We start from the raw sequence: 14,436 nt of genomic DNA on the forward strand, positions 1-14,436 counted from the left end.
TTGACAAAATACTTTTTCTTTTAATTAATTACTTGACTCATAACCTAAAAACAAATTTATTTTCTTTGTTAATTTAAGGCAGGGGAAAATTGTGTATGTAACTGACATAATTAACCATGATATTATTAATAAATTGAGCTTCTAAAGTTGGTGATATATGATAATGCAGCTATTCAAAATATCTCATTGTAGGTGACCAAGCATTAAGATAGATGCATTGGAAATTTAGACATTGTTGTGGGTCTTATAATGTTGAACTGTCTGCCATTTTATCATGGAAAATCTTAGAAACCCCAACCACCGTATTCATAGGATATTGAATGTTCCTTTGGAATTTTAGTATCTGAGATTACTTATATTCATTTGACATGTTTATGACTTGTATACATGTTTTTTCTTAATAGAGTAAAAAGTAAATGTAAAGTTTGTCAAAGTAATGTTTTTTAATTTCAACATAATCTATATTCCCTAAATGTACTCGTTAGTGGAATATGCTTGTAAGATGTTTTTTGGCTTTTTCAAATAAAATGTCTACTTATTTTTGTTTAAATAGTCTATAAAAGGAATAGATCTGCCCAATTTAAAAAATATCTCTCAAAAGTAAAACAAACTAACTAAATCTTTTCAGATTTAACTCGTCACTCAAATAAACTTTAACTCTACCCGATTCATTTTCAAAAGCAATTAGTATAATTTAAAAAATATTTTTTTTAATATATATATATATATTATTTTTTCCCTCTCTCTATCTTTCTCCTAATTTATATTCTCTATTCTTTTTCAACATCTATTTTTCTTCCATCTATCAAACAAAAACATTAAATCTAATATTTTTATTTGCGTTCACTATATTGTTTTTATCATTTTTTAATTCTTTACTCTCTATCAACACATCAAATTGCGTAGTAATTAATTACCAATTAGTTTGTCATTGGAATCTACCATATATTTTTAAAAAAATGTTTAATGTTAATGAATAAATTAGCAATTTCTATTTTTTAAGAGTTAGTCAATTAAATTTTATTAAAATTGAAAGGAATCAAAGTATTTTTTTTATTTCAAAAAGGGTAATTTAATGTGTAATTAATTACTATTTGACTTGTTATTGGAACCTACACCATTAGGAAACTCACACCATACCACCTTCGTCTTTCGTTTTTTTAATTTCTTTTCTTATCTTTTCCCATTCCCCTCTTCTTCTCCCTCACACCAATATCTCTTCCCATTTTCTCTTCCAATTCCAATTTTTCGTCCCTCATGGCCCGTGTCGCGATCGCCGTCCTTTTCGTAGCCGCCGTCATCCTCGCCCTCTCCGCTACCTCCGTGACGGCGCGTCCTTGCAGGACCTTCATAATCTCCTCCTACTCCTTCCGCAACCCTAACTCCAACACCTTCGCCACCATCACCGAGATCCGATCCTTCACTCCTATTTTCATCACCGACAAACGTTCTTCCTACGACGTTTTCTTCCCCCACGCGCTCCCACAGCAGGAGCGCGTCAACCCACGCGCCCCTCTAGGGTTTGCCTCCGCGTATGACTTCTCCTCCCTCCGCGACCGCACCAAAGACATCCTTAGCGTCGCCCTCGCGCTTCTCTTCGGTGTAGGCTGCGGAGCCCTCACCGCCGCTACCATGTACCTCGTCTGGTCTGTTTTCCCTATACGCCACCACGCTGCGGCCTACGACGACTTCTCCTCAGACGAAGAGATCGATAGCCCCAAAAAGTTAGGGTACGTCAATATTCCGGCCCCGGAGACCGTTGCCGCCGCTCCAACGCTTGCCAAAGGCTCAGTATAAAATCCCCGAATGTTGAGATTGGGGATATCTCTTGGTAACCGTGTGGTTGATGTTGGTTGTTAATAATTATAGGTGAATTGAACAGAGAAAGTATCGAATGGTGCGAACTTTGGCCATGTATTTGTGTCTGCTTATTCTATGTTACATGTTTACTTTTGAATTTGGTGTATTTGCGTTGTTTTATTTCTAACTGGCGAGCCATGGTGTTTTTGGCGTTAATCATTGCCTTGGATATGGAACTAGTCGTCATATATAGTAGTATTTATGTATTTACTCGGGTTTTATTTGGAAGCGTTGCTTTTCATCATTATCTTTTATGCAGGTTCTGCTGATTTGTGATTGCTAATCTCAATTTTGGGTGTCTCTGGGTGAATGTTGCATAATTGACTCAGGGTCAGCTTCTCTATAATTGATTTTGAATGAAAATGATTCTGTTTGTAATTGATTTTGTCTTGAAATCTGGGGAAAGGGGTTAAAATCTGAGTTTAATGTGCTATGGTATGACATTGTTGAGTTAGTTTGATTTAGAATGATTCAACGCGATCTATTGTTGTTTCAATGTGATTTTGGATGACTAAGCGAGAATTCTGTGTAGAGGTTTTGGTCTGATCTGGTATATAATATTGTTGGGGTTCATTGGGTTCTTGTTTTCTTCCGTGAGCTTCTTCTGCATCATTTTGCATCTATGGAATGATCTGTGATTTTGTATTTCTGTATTAATATTGTTGAAATCGTGGAGCTTCTAAATTCTAAAGTATTTTGTGAATGTTGACTCTTGTTGGTATTGCTAAACTAATTGAATCTTCTAAATCGATTAACTCAGAGAATTTGCACATTGGGGCTTAAGTTTGTACTTTGTTGTGTTCAGTATTCGCGCCCAGTCAGATTGCAGTATGATAATGTTTACTAAGAAGGAATTTAGAATAACTGTGGCTGTATTTTTGCCTTGCACGTATCCAGTTTTGCTGAATAGTTTGTGTCAATATCAGCATCTTGAGAATAATGCAAGCAATATTGTTTTTAGTTTTGGTTATCGTAGTAAAGAGGAAAACTGCAGCCTTGTGTGATGTTATTGTTGTTACTCCGTCCTTTCCAACAAATGAAAAATCAGTGAAATTTTGGGTTTGTAAGGTGTTTGTGCTTCATCTTCGGATTTCTGCCAGACTTGGAATTAAAGTGGTAAAGCAGAAAGTGGAAAAGAAATGAAAAGAAAAGAGAAGTAGAGTTAAAAGTAAAGTTAACTGGATTATACTAAACTGAGTAAAAATTACTTTAATAAAAGGGAGAAAGATATCCATAATTGATTGAGTGACATATAAATTATTATACTGATTTTCAAACAAACGTGTTTAGAATCTTTGTAATATAATCGTTTATGCTGATAAACATGATATATTATGTAGTTATTGTCGACTATGTGTTTTACTTTTCTATTTTGAGTGATATTTAGTATGTCTCTCTCGTTTTAAGTATATTCCGAGCCTTTCAGTTGAAGCAAACCTAGGTTTCAGTACATTTCATGCCCTTCCTTCTTACATCAACACCAAGGCTTAGAGAAGGGTCATTGTCCTATGAGGCTCCACAGAAACTCAATACATGAAAAATTGTTTGACTCAATGCCGCATTCAGTTTAATATAGGAGTTTGCTGATTTCAAAAGATGTAAACCCCTTATCAGAAGCTATTATATATAAACAGATAAATTAATGGTAATTTTGTTGGCATAATTAATGGTAATTCGATTTTTGATTTAATCAGTAAAAAAATTCCGTTGCCGGGACTTGAACCCGGGTCTCTCGGGTGAGAGCCGAGTATCCTAACCAACTAGACTACAACGGAGATCTTGGAAACTAAAGCTTCTATTATAATTTACCTAACTTTTAATTTCTGTTCCATTTTTTCTTTCTTTCCATTAAATCAATACTTTTATTTTTACTTATTTTAAGTCATTTATTAACTTACGAAGGAAATTGAATTCATGTCACTGACTCTTCAATACGGAAAGCAAATTATTATAAATTAAAACTAAAATATTTTTCTTAAAGCGAAATTGTAATATTATATTCTTATTTCAATTTTAATGATTTTTATGAATTAAATTTTTCTTAACAGAAAGGTGATAAATAATAGAAACCATGATTTAGTCTTATAATAAATAAAAAGTAAAGGGGTAAGTTGCATAACTTTCTAAGGTTTTTTTAATTTTTATTTTAAATTTTAACTTAGCTAGTCAATTTGTTTAAGGGTAAAAGTGATTTAAAAGAGCTGAAATAAAACATTTTATGTTTTGAATTAAAAGCTTATAAATAAAAACACATTCATATTTTTCCATATTTACAATAGTATCTTTCTTTACAAGGATTCCCATTGCAATATCTTTGCATATACATTTAAGAGGGTTAACGCAAAAAAGAAGTTAGTTTATCATTTTTAAGTAATTGAGATAAGTATGAAGATAAAAAAAAATACATGTTCTTATGTATTGCAGAACTTCAAAATGTTTACTTTAATTTACTCTTGCATTCACTTATTTCCTCCTGAATATTATTGTTTTGTTTAATTTCCTGTCAACGACTTCCTATCAGTCATCATAAGCATTAACTTTCGCACAAAAACTTTAGTACCCAGAAATTGCGATATGCCATAATCCAAACCCGAATACAGAAAAATATTTAGTTTTCACATTTTATCACAAATCCACCGATAAAATATAGCCAGTAAGTATTGAGTAGGGAGTAACTATTTAGAAAAAAAAATTATTAAAAGGTTCAAATATTTGTGAGAAACTAAACCCTGCAAAAACAATACGTTGCAACAACATAGTAGCACTTAAGAGACATCTCAATGGTATATGGTAGGTGATGATTTTGACAACAATATAGTAAAATACTACTCATACAAATGCCATTGTAGAATACATAGACAGTTCAAGCATAAACAGCCTTCTCTAGTTTCCTATATAGAGTACATTAGTTCATGCAAAAGTTTAATCAAATATTATGCTAAAATAATAGCAGCAACACTAACTCTAGCTTGCAGTGCCCCATGTTCAATTGGCACACAAGCATGTCCTAAGTTTTTTCATCATAAATATATATTTTCTTCAATGCTGATAGAAACAATAAAAGGTGGTGAAATGGGGGAACTGATCCTACACAAGATATTCCAACCAAAGCAATAAACATGCACAGAAATTCTCTAGACCATGGAGCCTAGAGGAATACATGTTTCAATTATCTCAGTATTCAAGTGAGCCAATTGATGGTGGTCCAGAAACAATGTCCTGAGACTCAGCACCAGTGCCATTGAGCCTTTGTCCTGAACCTAGAGCAAGGGATTCCACTGCTTGTTCCCCCATTTTCTGAATGTCTTCAGGTGAAAGTATTTTGATATACCAAACATTATTCACGAATGATCTGCAAGATGTAAAACACACACCATTGAAGAAAGGGCTAATGAACATAAGCCAAGTGAAATGAAACATTTCAATCTCAATGCTAGCTCATTGAGTAAAAAAGTAGCACAAATGAAACTGGTACTTACTCCCACGGATCGTCTCCAAGGAGAAGAACATCGTTCTCCCTGTCAACGAACACAAGCTGCCAGCCTGATCTAGGAGGGTCTTCCAACTTGCCCTCAATTCCAAACATCTGAGCCAACTCCTCACGCAGTTCATGATAGCTGCTGAACCGGGATATGTCAAGTGAGCGCCCAACAGACCCTGATTTGTATACCTGTTAAATGATAAAATTAAACACCTCGTTTAGATATAAGAAAATCATACTTGAAAAGGCCAAAGAATACTTGAAAATCATACCTTCACAAAGGTTTGAGTCTGGTTTTGTGGATCAACATGCCCTGCGCTTTGCAACAACTCTGACGAATCTTGCATGCAACCAAACAGAGAACCCTGGAAACCAGACTCCCCTAATGGCATTGTTGATGAATTAGTATCCGCAGATGAGGTGCTGTAACCAGGGACTGTGGTGGGAAGAAGAAGGCCAGATGAATCAATATTGACACCAAATAGAGTTGAATTTTGGGCATCTGAGTTAAGATGTGGTAGCACCATTGCAGAATCTTTTCCAGAATATTGTGTCTGCGACACAGTGCTTCCATAAGCATTGACCTGCACAGGTGCATACTTTTGAGTCCATTGCTGTTCACTCAGTAAGGACGGAGCACTCCTTGATAAATTCAAGAGATTTCCACTTCCTTCAGGGCAAAGTGAACTAAGCATGTTTTGTCCGGGAGAAACTGAAACAGGGAACTTCATGCTCGAATCCAAGAAATCTGGTTTTGAATACGATGGTGAAGGAACGCCAGAGTGTTGTCTCTGATGGAGCTGATCACTTGGAATTAAGAGCGATTCTTGATAAGAATGCTGCTGCTGTTGCGCTTGGACTTCTTGATTGTTGTGCGGTTTCTGAAGTAGGTGCTGAGAGAGGTTCTCTGTCAGTACATGGGCTTGTGGCTGCAGCATGTTAGAAGATACAGATTGTTGAACTGATTGCTGCGACTGAAGTTGCAAAGGAGAATTGCTGTTTCCTGATTGCTGAAGATAGTGGAAAGGCTGTTGAAAATTCATCATTTGTTGCTTCATGAGATATCCACTGCCTAGATTCTGCAACCCAGCTGCCAACATGGCTTGGTACTGTTGATTCTGATCACTTCCTAGTAAAGTGGGGTCCATTCTCTGCTGCATCCAGGGCAACATACCAGCTCCTTGAAAATTTAGCGAATTGAGACCTTGGTCTACAGCTCCACCCCTCAGCCACATCAGCCCATTACTTGCTTCATCTCTACCATCTGTAACAAGATTTAGTAAAGAAAGGTCACAAAAAGTAGATTCTCAAAACAACTGTCATTTGCTAGGAAAGATAAGGGATGAATGAGACCACAACACCATATTTAGGATACTTGCTTTTTAGATCACTAGGAATAATTTCATTTTTTGTAAAATTTTAAAATTTCCAGTTACATAATGTCCAATGCCAATTCATGCCCCATCAAAGTCCAAAAAAATTATTTCTTGACTGTTTTGGGAGGATATTTCTTCATGCACCTTGTCATCCTCCTTTTGGAGATAAAATCTCCTTTCATTAAAAAAGCAAGTCGTATCTCACTAACAATCTAGTGGGTAACAAAATCTTCAAAAGAATAAACCATTTAGAGAATAAAAATACCATGCAGAGATGAGGAGCCAGGATGCCATGGACGTTTCAGTCTAAGGGGAAATAATGACGGGTACATAGGGAATGTTGTTAATGGCTCAATTTCCCACAGAGACACTCGTGGTTGTCTCTCCCCAGCTGTTGATTCATCCCAACCAACCTAGCACAGCAGAACAAAAATCAAGCAACATCAATTATTTTAAAACATGTAATGAAATCAAGTACTGATACTTTTAAAATGGTATTGTCATAGAGCGGTCTTTGTTACAAATCACAAATGACCATTTGATGCTTAAGCATAACATTCCCTTATTTATGTAGAAGTAGTAGTAGTAATAAAAGGAATCAGAACAAAAACACATGATAAGAAAGAATGAGAAATAAGCTAGATTTGAGTCTATTGTTCCCTTCCCTCTGAATCGATCAAGCAACACAAAAACTACAATGGTTTTTCAAAACCAAATTAAGTTGTTCATAGCTTTCAACTGACCCCTTTCTTAATTGAACGTTCATTTGTCAAAGTCGTAACAGAAGCCTATGATTGATAGTATACTTCTTTTTTCTTTCATTTAATGGCGGATAGGGTAGGAGGAACCACACAAATTAAATTCAATATTCAATATTTCATAAGCTCTGATGCAACGAAGGGTTATTTCAGGTGCTAGATGAAGGGAAACTAGTACTGCAAAAAGGATGGAGGCAATACTACAGACACTGCAATAAAACTTAAGGTTTGATAAGAATAAAATACCAAGTTCATGAAACAGGACTAGATATTATAATTAAATCTGGTCAGATATCTAAAATGACTGCATCCTTATGCAGTGTATTTATCAAAGGAGTATTGTGAATGTCATTACTGCTATATAGTCTTTTGACTACAGTGCAATGTTTTCTTCCTTACCTTGACAGAGCGCCAATGAGAATTCGGCCACCGAACAGAATCCAAATCACTTATGCCAGTTATTGTACCCATGTACCTTCAAAAACAAAGATGACACACTGATAAGTAAATGAAGCAATTGTATGGCACAGCATTGATAATATTTTTCTACTGGTCTCCACAGTCTTCAGATTAAAACCCCAGGTTTTTTGGATTATGTTCCAAAATAAAGATAATAAAATAAAATAAAAAGTAAACTTCAAGACAAACAGTACGGTACCAGAATCCCCAAACTTAGCAGTTGACATATCCTTTCTTCAGATTGCAGCTGCTAAAGTTTTATCTCTCACATTCTAAATAAGGGCTAGCCAACTATGCAATAGATCTATATGATTTTTCTCACCATGTCATTTCCTACACAGCTTTTAGAACTGGGCAAGACTAAAATTACTGACTGGTACACCACGAAACTTGTATCCAACCATTCTATACACGCAACATATCACCCTCATTATAGGCAAAGGCAAGCTATTACTATTTTTATTTATTTAAAAGGCACAGATTCTGTATCATAAGTATGTCTATCTATGAAAAATACAATTAACTGGTCTAAGAGTCAAAAGAAACGTCTCTAGATTTTCAAGAGCAAAAATACTATTGTTTCTTAAGGAAAAATAAAATCTACTGATTTGTACCTGCGGACACTTGATTCTTCAGTCTCGAAAAGCATCCTGAAACGCATACCAACAGAAATACGTGTATGGTACACAGCTTTGATATATTTTGAAAGTGGTATGACGAACTCAGATGGACTAGCCCTGCCAATGACGTAACTATTAAAAAACATTATGATTAATTGAAAAAGAATTTCATGAGTATAAACTTCGACAACATTCAGAACCTCGGATTATAAAACACGGTAAAACAGCTATTAGTCGCTGCAGCATGGGCAGCAGCAGCAAGAAGTCCAATGTGCATGCTATCACTGGATAGAACCGATGATGGCATTACAGTTTGTGGTCTATTGGCACGGCGGATTCCCAAAAGAAGCTGATTCTTCTCATTCCTAAATGTAAAAATACATAGGAAAGGCAAAAAAGAATCAATCTCCAGCTTTCATGGGGGAAAGAAAATATCACTTCAAGAGGTTAAAGTACCAAATGAAAAGCACAGAATCTCCAGCCACGAGTCTCTTGGCACTAACAAATATACTCCAGCCTGTAGTAAGAAGGTGTCGTTTCGGCTGTCCTGCAATTATATGAATGCAACATATTGTGCGCTTGTGCTCATGTATAAGTAGTAAAATTAATAATGACACTAGTACGCATTTCCAATTTTAACAGCTGTGTTTTTAAAGTTTAATGCTACTGTTAAAGTAGAATAATTGACTCAAACCAAAAAATATACAGGCAAATTCATGACATAAATAAGTCAAGGAAATGAAAAAATAAATCGTTTGAAAGTAAATGATCATTACATTTACTGGCCTATTCTCTTGCATGGAACAACTAGCAATTACCAAAATACTAAGAAGAGGATTGAGATATGGTCATAGAAGTTGTATTGATACAGTTGATGGTTTGCATGCACATCAGTTAAATTTGTGAAATATACAGAAGAAGAAAAATCTAGCAAGTAGTAAGCAAAACATATTTAACACGAGTACACACAGTTGGCTTCCCATCTCTTATGCCATTTATGATAGGCTACATTAATCTTTAGTACTTCCCTGTACTCTTACAATGTTTTGAATAGGTCCCCCTTAATAGTTCCAAAATTATAAAGGAGTCATTGTAATTTCAAACATTTTTAATTAAGTGCTTGTAGGGACCTGACATAATCAAGATCAGGGACCACATTACAGTTTATAACATACAAGAACTTATTTAAAATCTACTGAAAAAAAGTATAAGGACTTTTCAGATTAAAAATTAGATCTGCTAGAGATGCTGACTACTAAAGTGCCTTGCCCCAAAGTCTAATGCGAGAGTCCCTAACAAGATCATACACTTGAATCGATAAAGAACTAGAATCCTACCCCGAAAAATATGCCGAAATTTCCATTCAACATCATGGAGATCCCTGGCAATCAGTTCCTGTGCTGGTGGCTGCTGTGAGAAATCCTGTATGGCGCACAGATATAAGATAAATGCATCTATCCCAACAAGAACCAAACACAAATTTAAAATATGAACATTACCAGTGGAGGGAAAACTTTCTCAGCAGCACGACGAGGAACAGAGAATCCTCCATGTGTACTGGTATCACTGGCTGTTAATGTCTTGCAAAAATAATTTGATGGCTGCTTACTGGGAATGCCCAATTCCATAGGAAGAAATGTATCTTTCTGCTCTTGCTACATCCAAAGTTAAAAAAGAAAGCTCAGTAGCAGAATCATAGAGGTTCATAACTCATACACTGAGCTCATCAAAGAACAACAGGATACCGGAGTCAACGGCTGCAATGTCATTTGAGCATACACTTCATCCGTTTCAACATCTGCCTGAAAATTAACACATGTGCAGTTCACTGAGTTTACTCTTAACAGTAGGCAGCCATAGCTCAATCATGATACATAACTAAAAGGAAAACATAGTATACCCACATGCATTGTAACATTGTGCAGTTGACAAATTAACTGGGGTGGCAAGCTCGGGTAATTGGGAATGTGTCCATCAATTTCTCTGTTAGTTGTGGCAGCAACCTGGAATCAATATTTGACATATCCATCTCAATTTCTATTTATAGAATCATTTGAATTGGTTTCAATTCAAGTTTACATGAAACACTCTATTTCTTCTGTATTATGCAAATTGACGCAATCTAGAGTAGAGTAAGTAGTCAAAAAAAGAAACAAAAACCTGCTCACTATGACCCTGAGGGAAGTAAACCACACGAGTCCCTGCAGTTGGTAGGGACACCAGGGGCCCCGCGCATGCATGCCATAGCTCAGAATTCAGACACTTCTTCTCCCCTACTAACCATCATTACTCACACATCAATCAAATTATCAAAAAGGGAAAAGGAAAACAAAAAACTCACAAGCATGTTCAAGCAACACAAAAGGGGTATGAAAGGGACACCTTACATTTATATACAACTATGACAAGAAGCCACACTAAGAGCACAGAATGTTAGCTCAATTTAACAAATAATAAAAAGGTAAAAAGAGAGAATTGGAATAGAATGGATACCTTCTAATCCCTGCTGCCCCAAACCTGATGTTGAAAGCTTCATATCATCAAGCTTTACCTTCTTTTATTTTTCTCTTTTACACAAAGACACTAGTATACCAATCAACCAATCACACATGAAACCCTAGCTCAAAGCCACTAGCCTCAATTTGCTTCAAGCCATTGCATAAGCAAGCATCCCCAACAACACCCTCGTCCTCCAACATGATGCCAATGCACTCACTCCATAGAGTGCGCACATAAAACCCAACAATCTAAAACAATCAAACGAAGCCCAAATCCAAAGACCACAACATCCCAACAAATTCACAACCACTCTAGAACCCCAGAACACAAAACCAGCCCTGCAGACTCCAACAACAACAAAGTTTTCTTTTTTAAAATTTTTATTTTGCTCCTCTTTTAGCAAATTTCAAAGCAGAAAGCAAACCCAATTGGAGTGAACTGCAGCAACGGTGGCACGTTCCCCGAGATCGCCATGAAAGCTGAGAATGAAGTGTGATGTTGAAACTAAAGGCTCTCTTTTGTGGCCTATCACTTTCGATGGAGACCCAAGTCAGGATTTTTTGGCTTTGAACCAATGCAGAGATAGAGAGAGTGTGATGAGAGAGGAGAGAGAAAATGACAGAGAGAGAAAATAAAAGAAGAGTCTTTGCCATATATAAGGGGTTCCCGACCAAGCTGGACATGCTGCAGTAGAGAGAGAAAGCGTAGGAGAGAGAAAATCCATGTTATAGTGTTATGGGCGGATGAAACCATCTCAGCCGTTGGATCATCCGTACGTGGAAAATCTGGACCGTTGTTCGGAGTGATGTGACAGCAAGCATGTGCCACCATCCTTCACAGGTCGCTGTCAGAAGTACGGAGTATATAGAGGAAAATATTAGTACCATAAAATAATTGTTATTTTAAACTATTATTAAATATTGTTTTTTTATTTTTAAAATATCTGTGTAAGCGCGTGCTCCGCAAATGGATGTGAAGGGTAATAAGTAGAAGAAAAAGTTAAAAGCAAAGAGATTATCATCACCCAAAGCAAAAGCAAATTGGTCGTCCATACAATTTCGCTTCATCTTTCATCTAGATAAGGTAAGGTAAGGCTCTTTACCTTCTTCTACTTTCTACTATTTCATCACTTCCATTTTTGTTTTCTCTTATTTTCTCTTCAACATTCCAAACTCCCTTCATGAAATCAACCAACTTTGCATTCAATTTGTTATGGGTCAATTTTATTTCTTCATTCAACCCTTCTTCGTTACATGTTGTTTTCATCATTAAAAAGACATGGTACTAAATCATATAAAATTGCCTTTCTGAACATAAATCAGGAATAAAACAATTCATGTGAAGTAATAAATACGGTGGATGTTTTCAGGAGTTAGTTCCCTTTGCAATGGAGTTAAGATCATTGATTTTGCAACCAAACTTGTCGCACTTGTTTCCAACATTCACATGCTGTGTTAAACTCAAACCTTCTTTCCGGCATTTACAGCAGAAGGAATTATCATTGAAATTCACCAGAAGGGTGGGATTTTTGGCAATCATAACCCCCTTGATTTTGGGTGGAGAAGATATTTTTAGTACACAAAATGCAAATGCATTTGATTTTAGATTTGTGGCCCCTGACATGACAGCTGAAGAGGCCCTGCGTGGTGTGAGAAATCATGCACAAGATTTGTTACAAGTTAAAGAATTGTTAGAGTCAGAATCGTGGACAGAAGCACAAAGATATCTAAGACAGAGCTCAGCAGTTCTCAAGAAAGACATATATATCATAATCCAGAGCAAGCCTGGAATTGAGAGGCCAGAACTAAGGAAGCTTTATTCCACTCTCTTCAACAATGTAACTAGAGTAAGTGTTACAACATGCCCATTTTCAGCTGCATTTTCAATTTCATAACCATAAATGTGTCAGAGATATGTATTCATTGTCTGGTTTCTTGTTGCTCATTAATTAGAGAAAGCAATGTGCATGATCCTTAATCGATTGAACTATACAACTTATACTTAGAAGAATCTAATTGGTAAATTGATACTTGATATTCAAGTTTGCTTTCGGATTTTGCATTGAAACTCTGTCAGATAGCTTCTTGACTAAAAAATTATTGTTCTTTTTTGTGTGAAAATGTGATCGATTGACAAGATTCATGTATGGTGAAAACATTGCAGCTAGATTATGCAGCAAGGGGTAGAGATGGACCACAAGTGTGGCAGTGTTATGAGAACATTGTTGTGGCTGTCAATGACATTATATACAGATTATAGTGTTCACTGTAGACTTTTGAAAATGGAGGATTGAACTGCTCTTGATAAGTTTATGCGAACAGTTACCAACATTGCTTGCTGCAAGAAGTGGAGTAATGAAGAAGAAGAACCCTGTTATATACAATTATAGATCATGGGTTTGAACGTGAAGAGTAAAATTATTGAATGTTTGATTATATTTGACACTAAGATGTTCAATTTTGATACAGAACTTCTATAAGATAGATTTTTTAATTGTTGAAGTTAAAACTTTGCCTTTTTTCTATCAAAGTTTATCTAGATAAAAAGACTATTTCAAAAATTGTCTCAAATATTTTTTATTAAAAAATTACTATGTATTAGATTGTTTATTTATCTTTTGTTAATATTGAACTTCTTTTATCTAAAGAGTCAATTGTATTACTTTGTCTTGTTTAAAATAGGATATTAGTTTTGTTCACAAATATCCTCATATAATGTAAATGAGTCAAACACATCTATTATGAAAACTATAATAAAATTAATCTTTTGATAGACTTAAGTTATACCGTATTTTTATGGAGTTCAAACCAAACTACTTTTGCATTGGAGTAGGCATATTCTAGAAAGAATAAAAAAACATCATAAAAATATTAAATTTTCCTTTTTAAAATAATATGGAATAACAAAAAAATAGATGCACATTAATAAGTGTTTCCCTTAGTCAATATAATTAATGTTCATGTATCATAAATCAATACCTAACATGCTTCAAAAGATATATACTAAAATTTGTAGAATTTTTCATACATAGTAATTTAAATTTTAATGTTAATCATTAATATACAATGTTAGAAATTTAAATATAGATTGAAAGTATCTCTTTAATAAAAAATTGGACAATAATAATAAATACAAGAATTAAAAAATTAGCAACTCTATTTGAAATTTTGAGTTAAAGATAATATATTTTTGGTTTAATTCCTATTTTGGTCCCACTTTTCGTAGGGTCTGTTCAAATTGGTCCTACTTTTTTTCAAAAGTTCACTAAGATCCCACTTTTCGCAAAAACGGTGCAAGTTAGTCCTTTTTGGTTACGGCGTTAAAAAACTAACGGCACAGCTGTCCAGCTGGAAGAAAACTGATGAGCTGTACATTTTTTTGTT

General features: G+C 35.2%; 3 protein-coding genes and 1 non-coding gene across 6 annotated transcripts; 2 read left to right on the plus strand and 2 right to left on the minus strand.

Annotated features, from left to right (window-relative positions):
- Positions 1-1,110: 1,110 nt before the first annotated feature.
- On the plus strand, positions 1,111-2,081 carry LOC108341532 (uncharacterized). The gene has a single exon (XM_017579206.2). It carries the CDS (start codon positions 1,258-1,260, stop codon positions 1,795-1,797), a length of 540 nt encoding a protein of 179 aa, XP_017434695.2. The 5' UTR covers positions 1,111-1,257; the 3' UTR covers positions 1,798-2,081.
- Positions 2,082-3,562: 1,481 nt separating this feature from the next.
- Positions 3,563-3,635, minus strand: TRNAE-CUC (transfer RNA glutamic acid (anticodon CUC)). The gene has a single exon. It is a non-coding gene; the product is annotated as a tRNA-Glu (tRNA).
- Positions 3,636-4,675: 1,040 nt separating this feature from the next.
- On the minus strand, positions 4,676-11,716 carry LOC108343081 (auxin response factor 8). Of its 2 annotated transcripts, none has more exons than XM_052879105.1 (14): positions 11,048-11,716; positions 10,715-10,827; positions 10,459-10,557; positions 10,300-10,356; positions 10,054-10,209; positions 9,892-9,976; positions 9,011-9,101; positions 8,755-8,919; positions 8,549-8,671; positions 7,875-7,950; positions 6,983-7,130; positions 5,614-6,605; positions 5,340-5,530; positions 4,676-5,212 (listed from the first exon to the last, which is right to left on the minus strand). In XM_052879105.1, exons 1-14 carry the CDS (start codon positions 11,088-11,090, stop codon positions 5,035-5,037), a joined length of 2,517 nt encoding a protein of 838 aa, XP_052735065.1. In that variant the 5' UTR covers positions 11,091-11,716; the 3' UTR covers positions 4,676-5,034. The 2 variants fall into 2 exon arrangements, with proteins under 2 accessions (XP_052735065.1, XP_052735064.1); XM_052879104.1 differs by having other exon boundaries at positions 10,715-10,830.
- Positions 11,717-12,037: 321 nt separating this feature from the next.
- On the plus strand, positions 12,038-13,546 carry LOC108342537 (psbQ-like protein 3, chloroplastic). 2 transcript variants are annotated; one of them, XM_017580325.2, is made up of 3 exons: positions 12,038-12,141; positions 12,423-12,899; positions 13,217-13,546. In XM_017580325.2, exons 2-3 carry the CDS (start codon positions 12,441-12,443, stop codon positions 13,310-13,312), a joined length of 555 nt encoding a protein of 184 aa, XP_017435814.1. In that variant the 5' UTR covers positions 12,038-12,141; positions 12,423-12,440; the 3' UTR covers positions 13,313-13,546. The 2 variants fall into 2 exon arrangements, with proteins under 2 accessions (XP_017435814.1, XP_017435813.1); XM_017580324.2 differs by having other exon boundaries at positions 12,055-12,136.
- The last annotated feature ends 890 nt before the right edge of the window (positions 13,547-14,436 follow it).

Source organism: Vigna angularis, chromosome 6, assembly GCF_016808095.1.
Source record: "Vigna angularis cultivar LongXiaoDou No.4 chromosome 6, ASM1680809v1, whole genome shotgun sequence".
Classification (NCBI taxonomy): domain Eukaryota; kingdom Viridiplantae; phylum Streptophyta; class Magnoliopsida; order Fabales; family Fabaceae; genus Vigna; species Vigna angularis.

Excerpts from the sequence above, each read along its gene's own strand:
- LOC108341532 (XM_017579206.2), top strand. The coding sequence starts at position 1,258 with ATGGCCCGTGTCGCGATCGCCGTCCTTTTCGTAGCCGCCGTCATCCTC.
- LOC108343081 (XM_052879104.1), bottom strand. The coding sequence starts at position 11,090 with ATGAAGCTTTCAACATCAGGTTTGGGGCAGCAGGGATTAGAAG. Across the intron at positions 7,131-7,874 it reads CTCATTGGCGCTCTGTCAAG|GTTGGTTGGGATGAATCAAC; the intron begins GTAAGGAAGAAA and ends CTGCTGTGCTAG. Across the intron at positions 6,606-6,982 it reads TGGCTCCTCATCTCTGCATG|ATGGTAGAGATGAAGCAAGT; the intron begins GTATTTTTATTC and ends ATCTTGTTACAG.
- LOC108342537 (XM_017580325.2), top strand. The coding sequence starts at position 12,441 with ATGGAGTTAAGATCATTGATTTTGCAACCAAACTTGTCGCACTTGTTT. Across the intron at positions 12,900-13,216 it reads TCTTCAACAATGTAACTAGA|CTAGATTATGCAGCAAGGGG; the intron begins GTAAGTGTTACA and ends AAAACATTGCAG.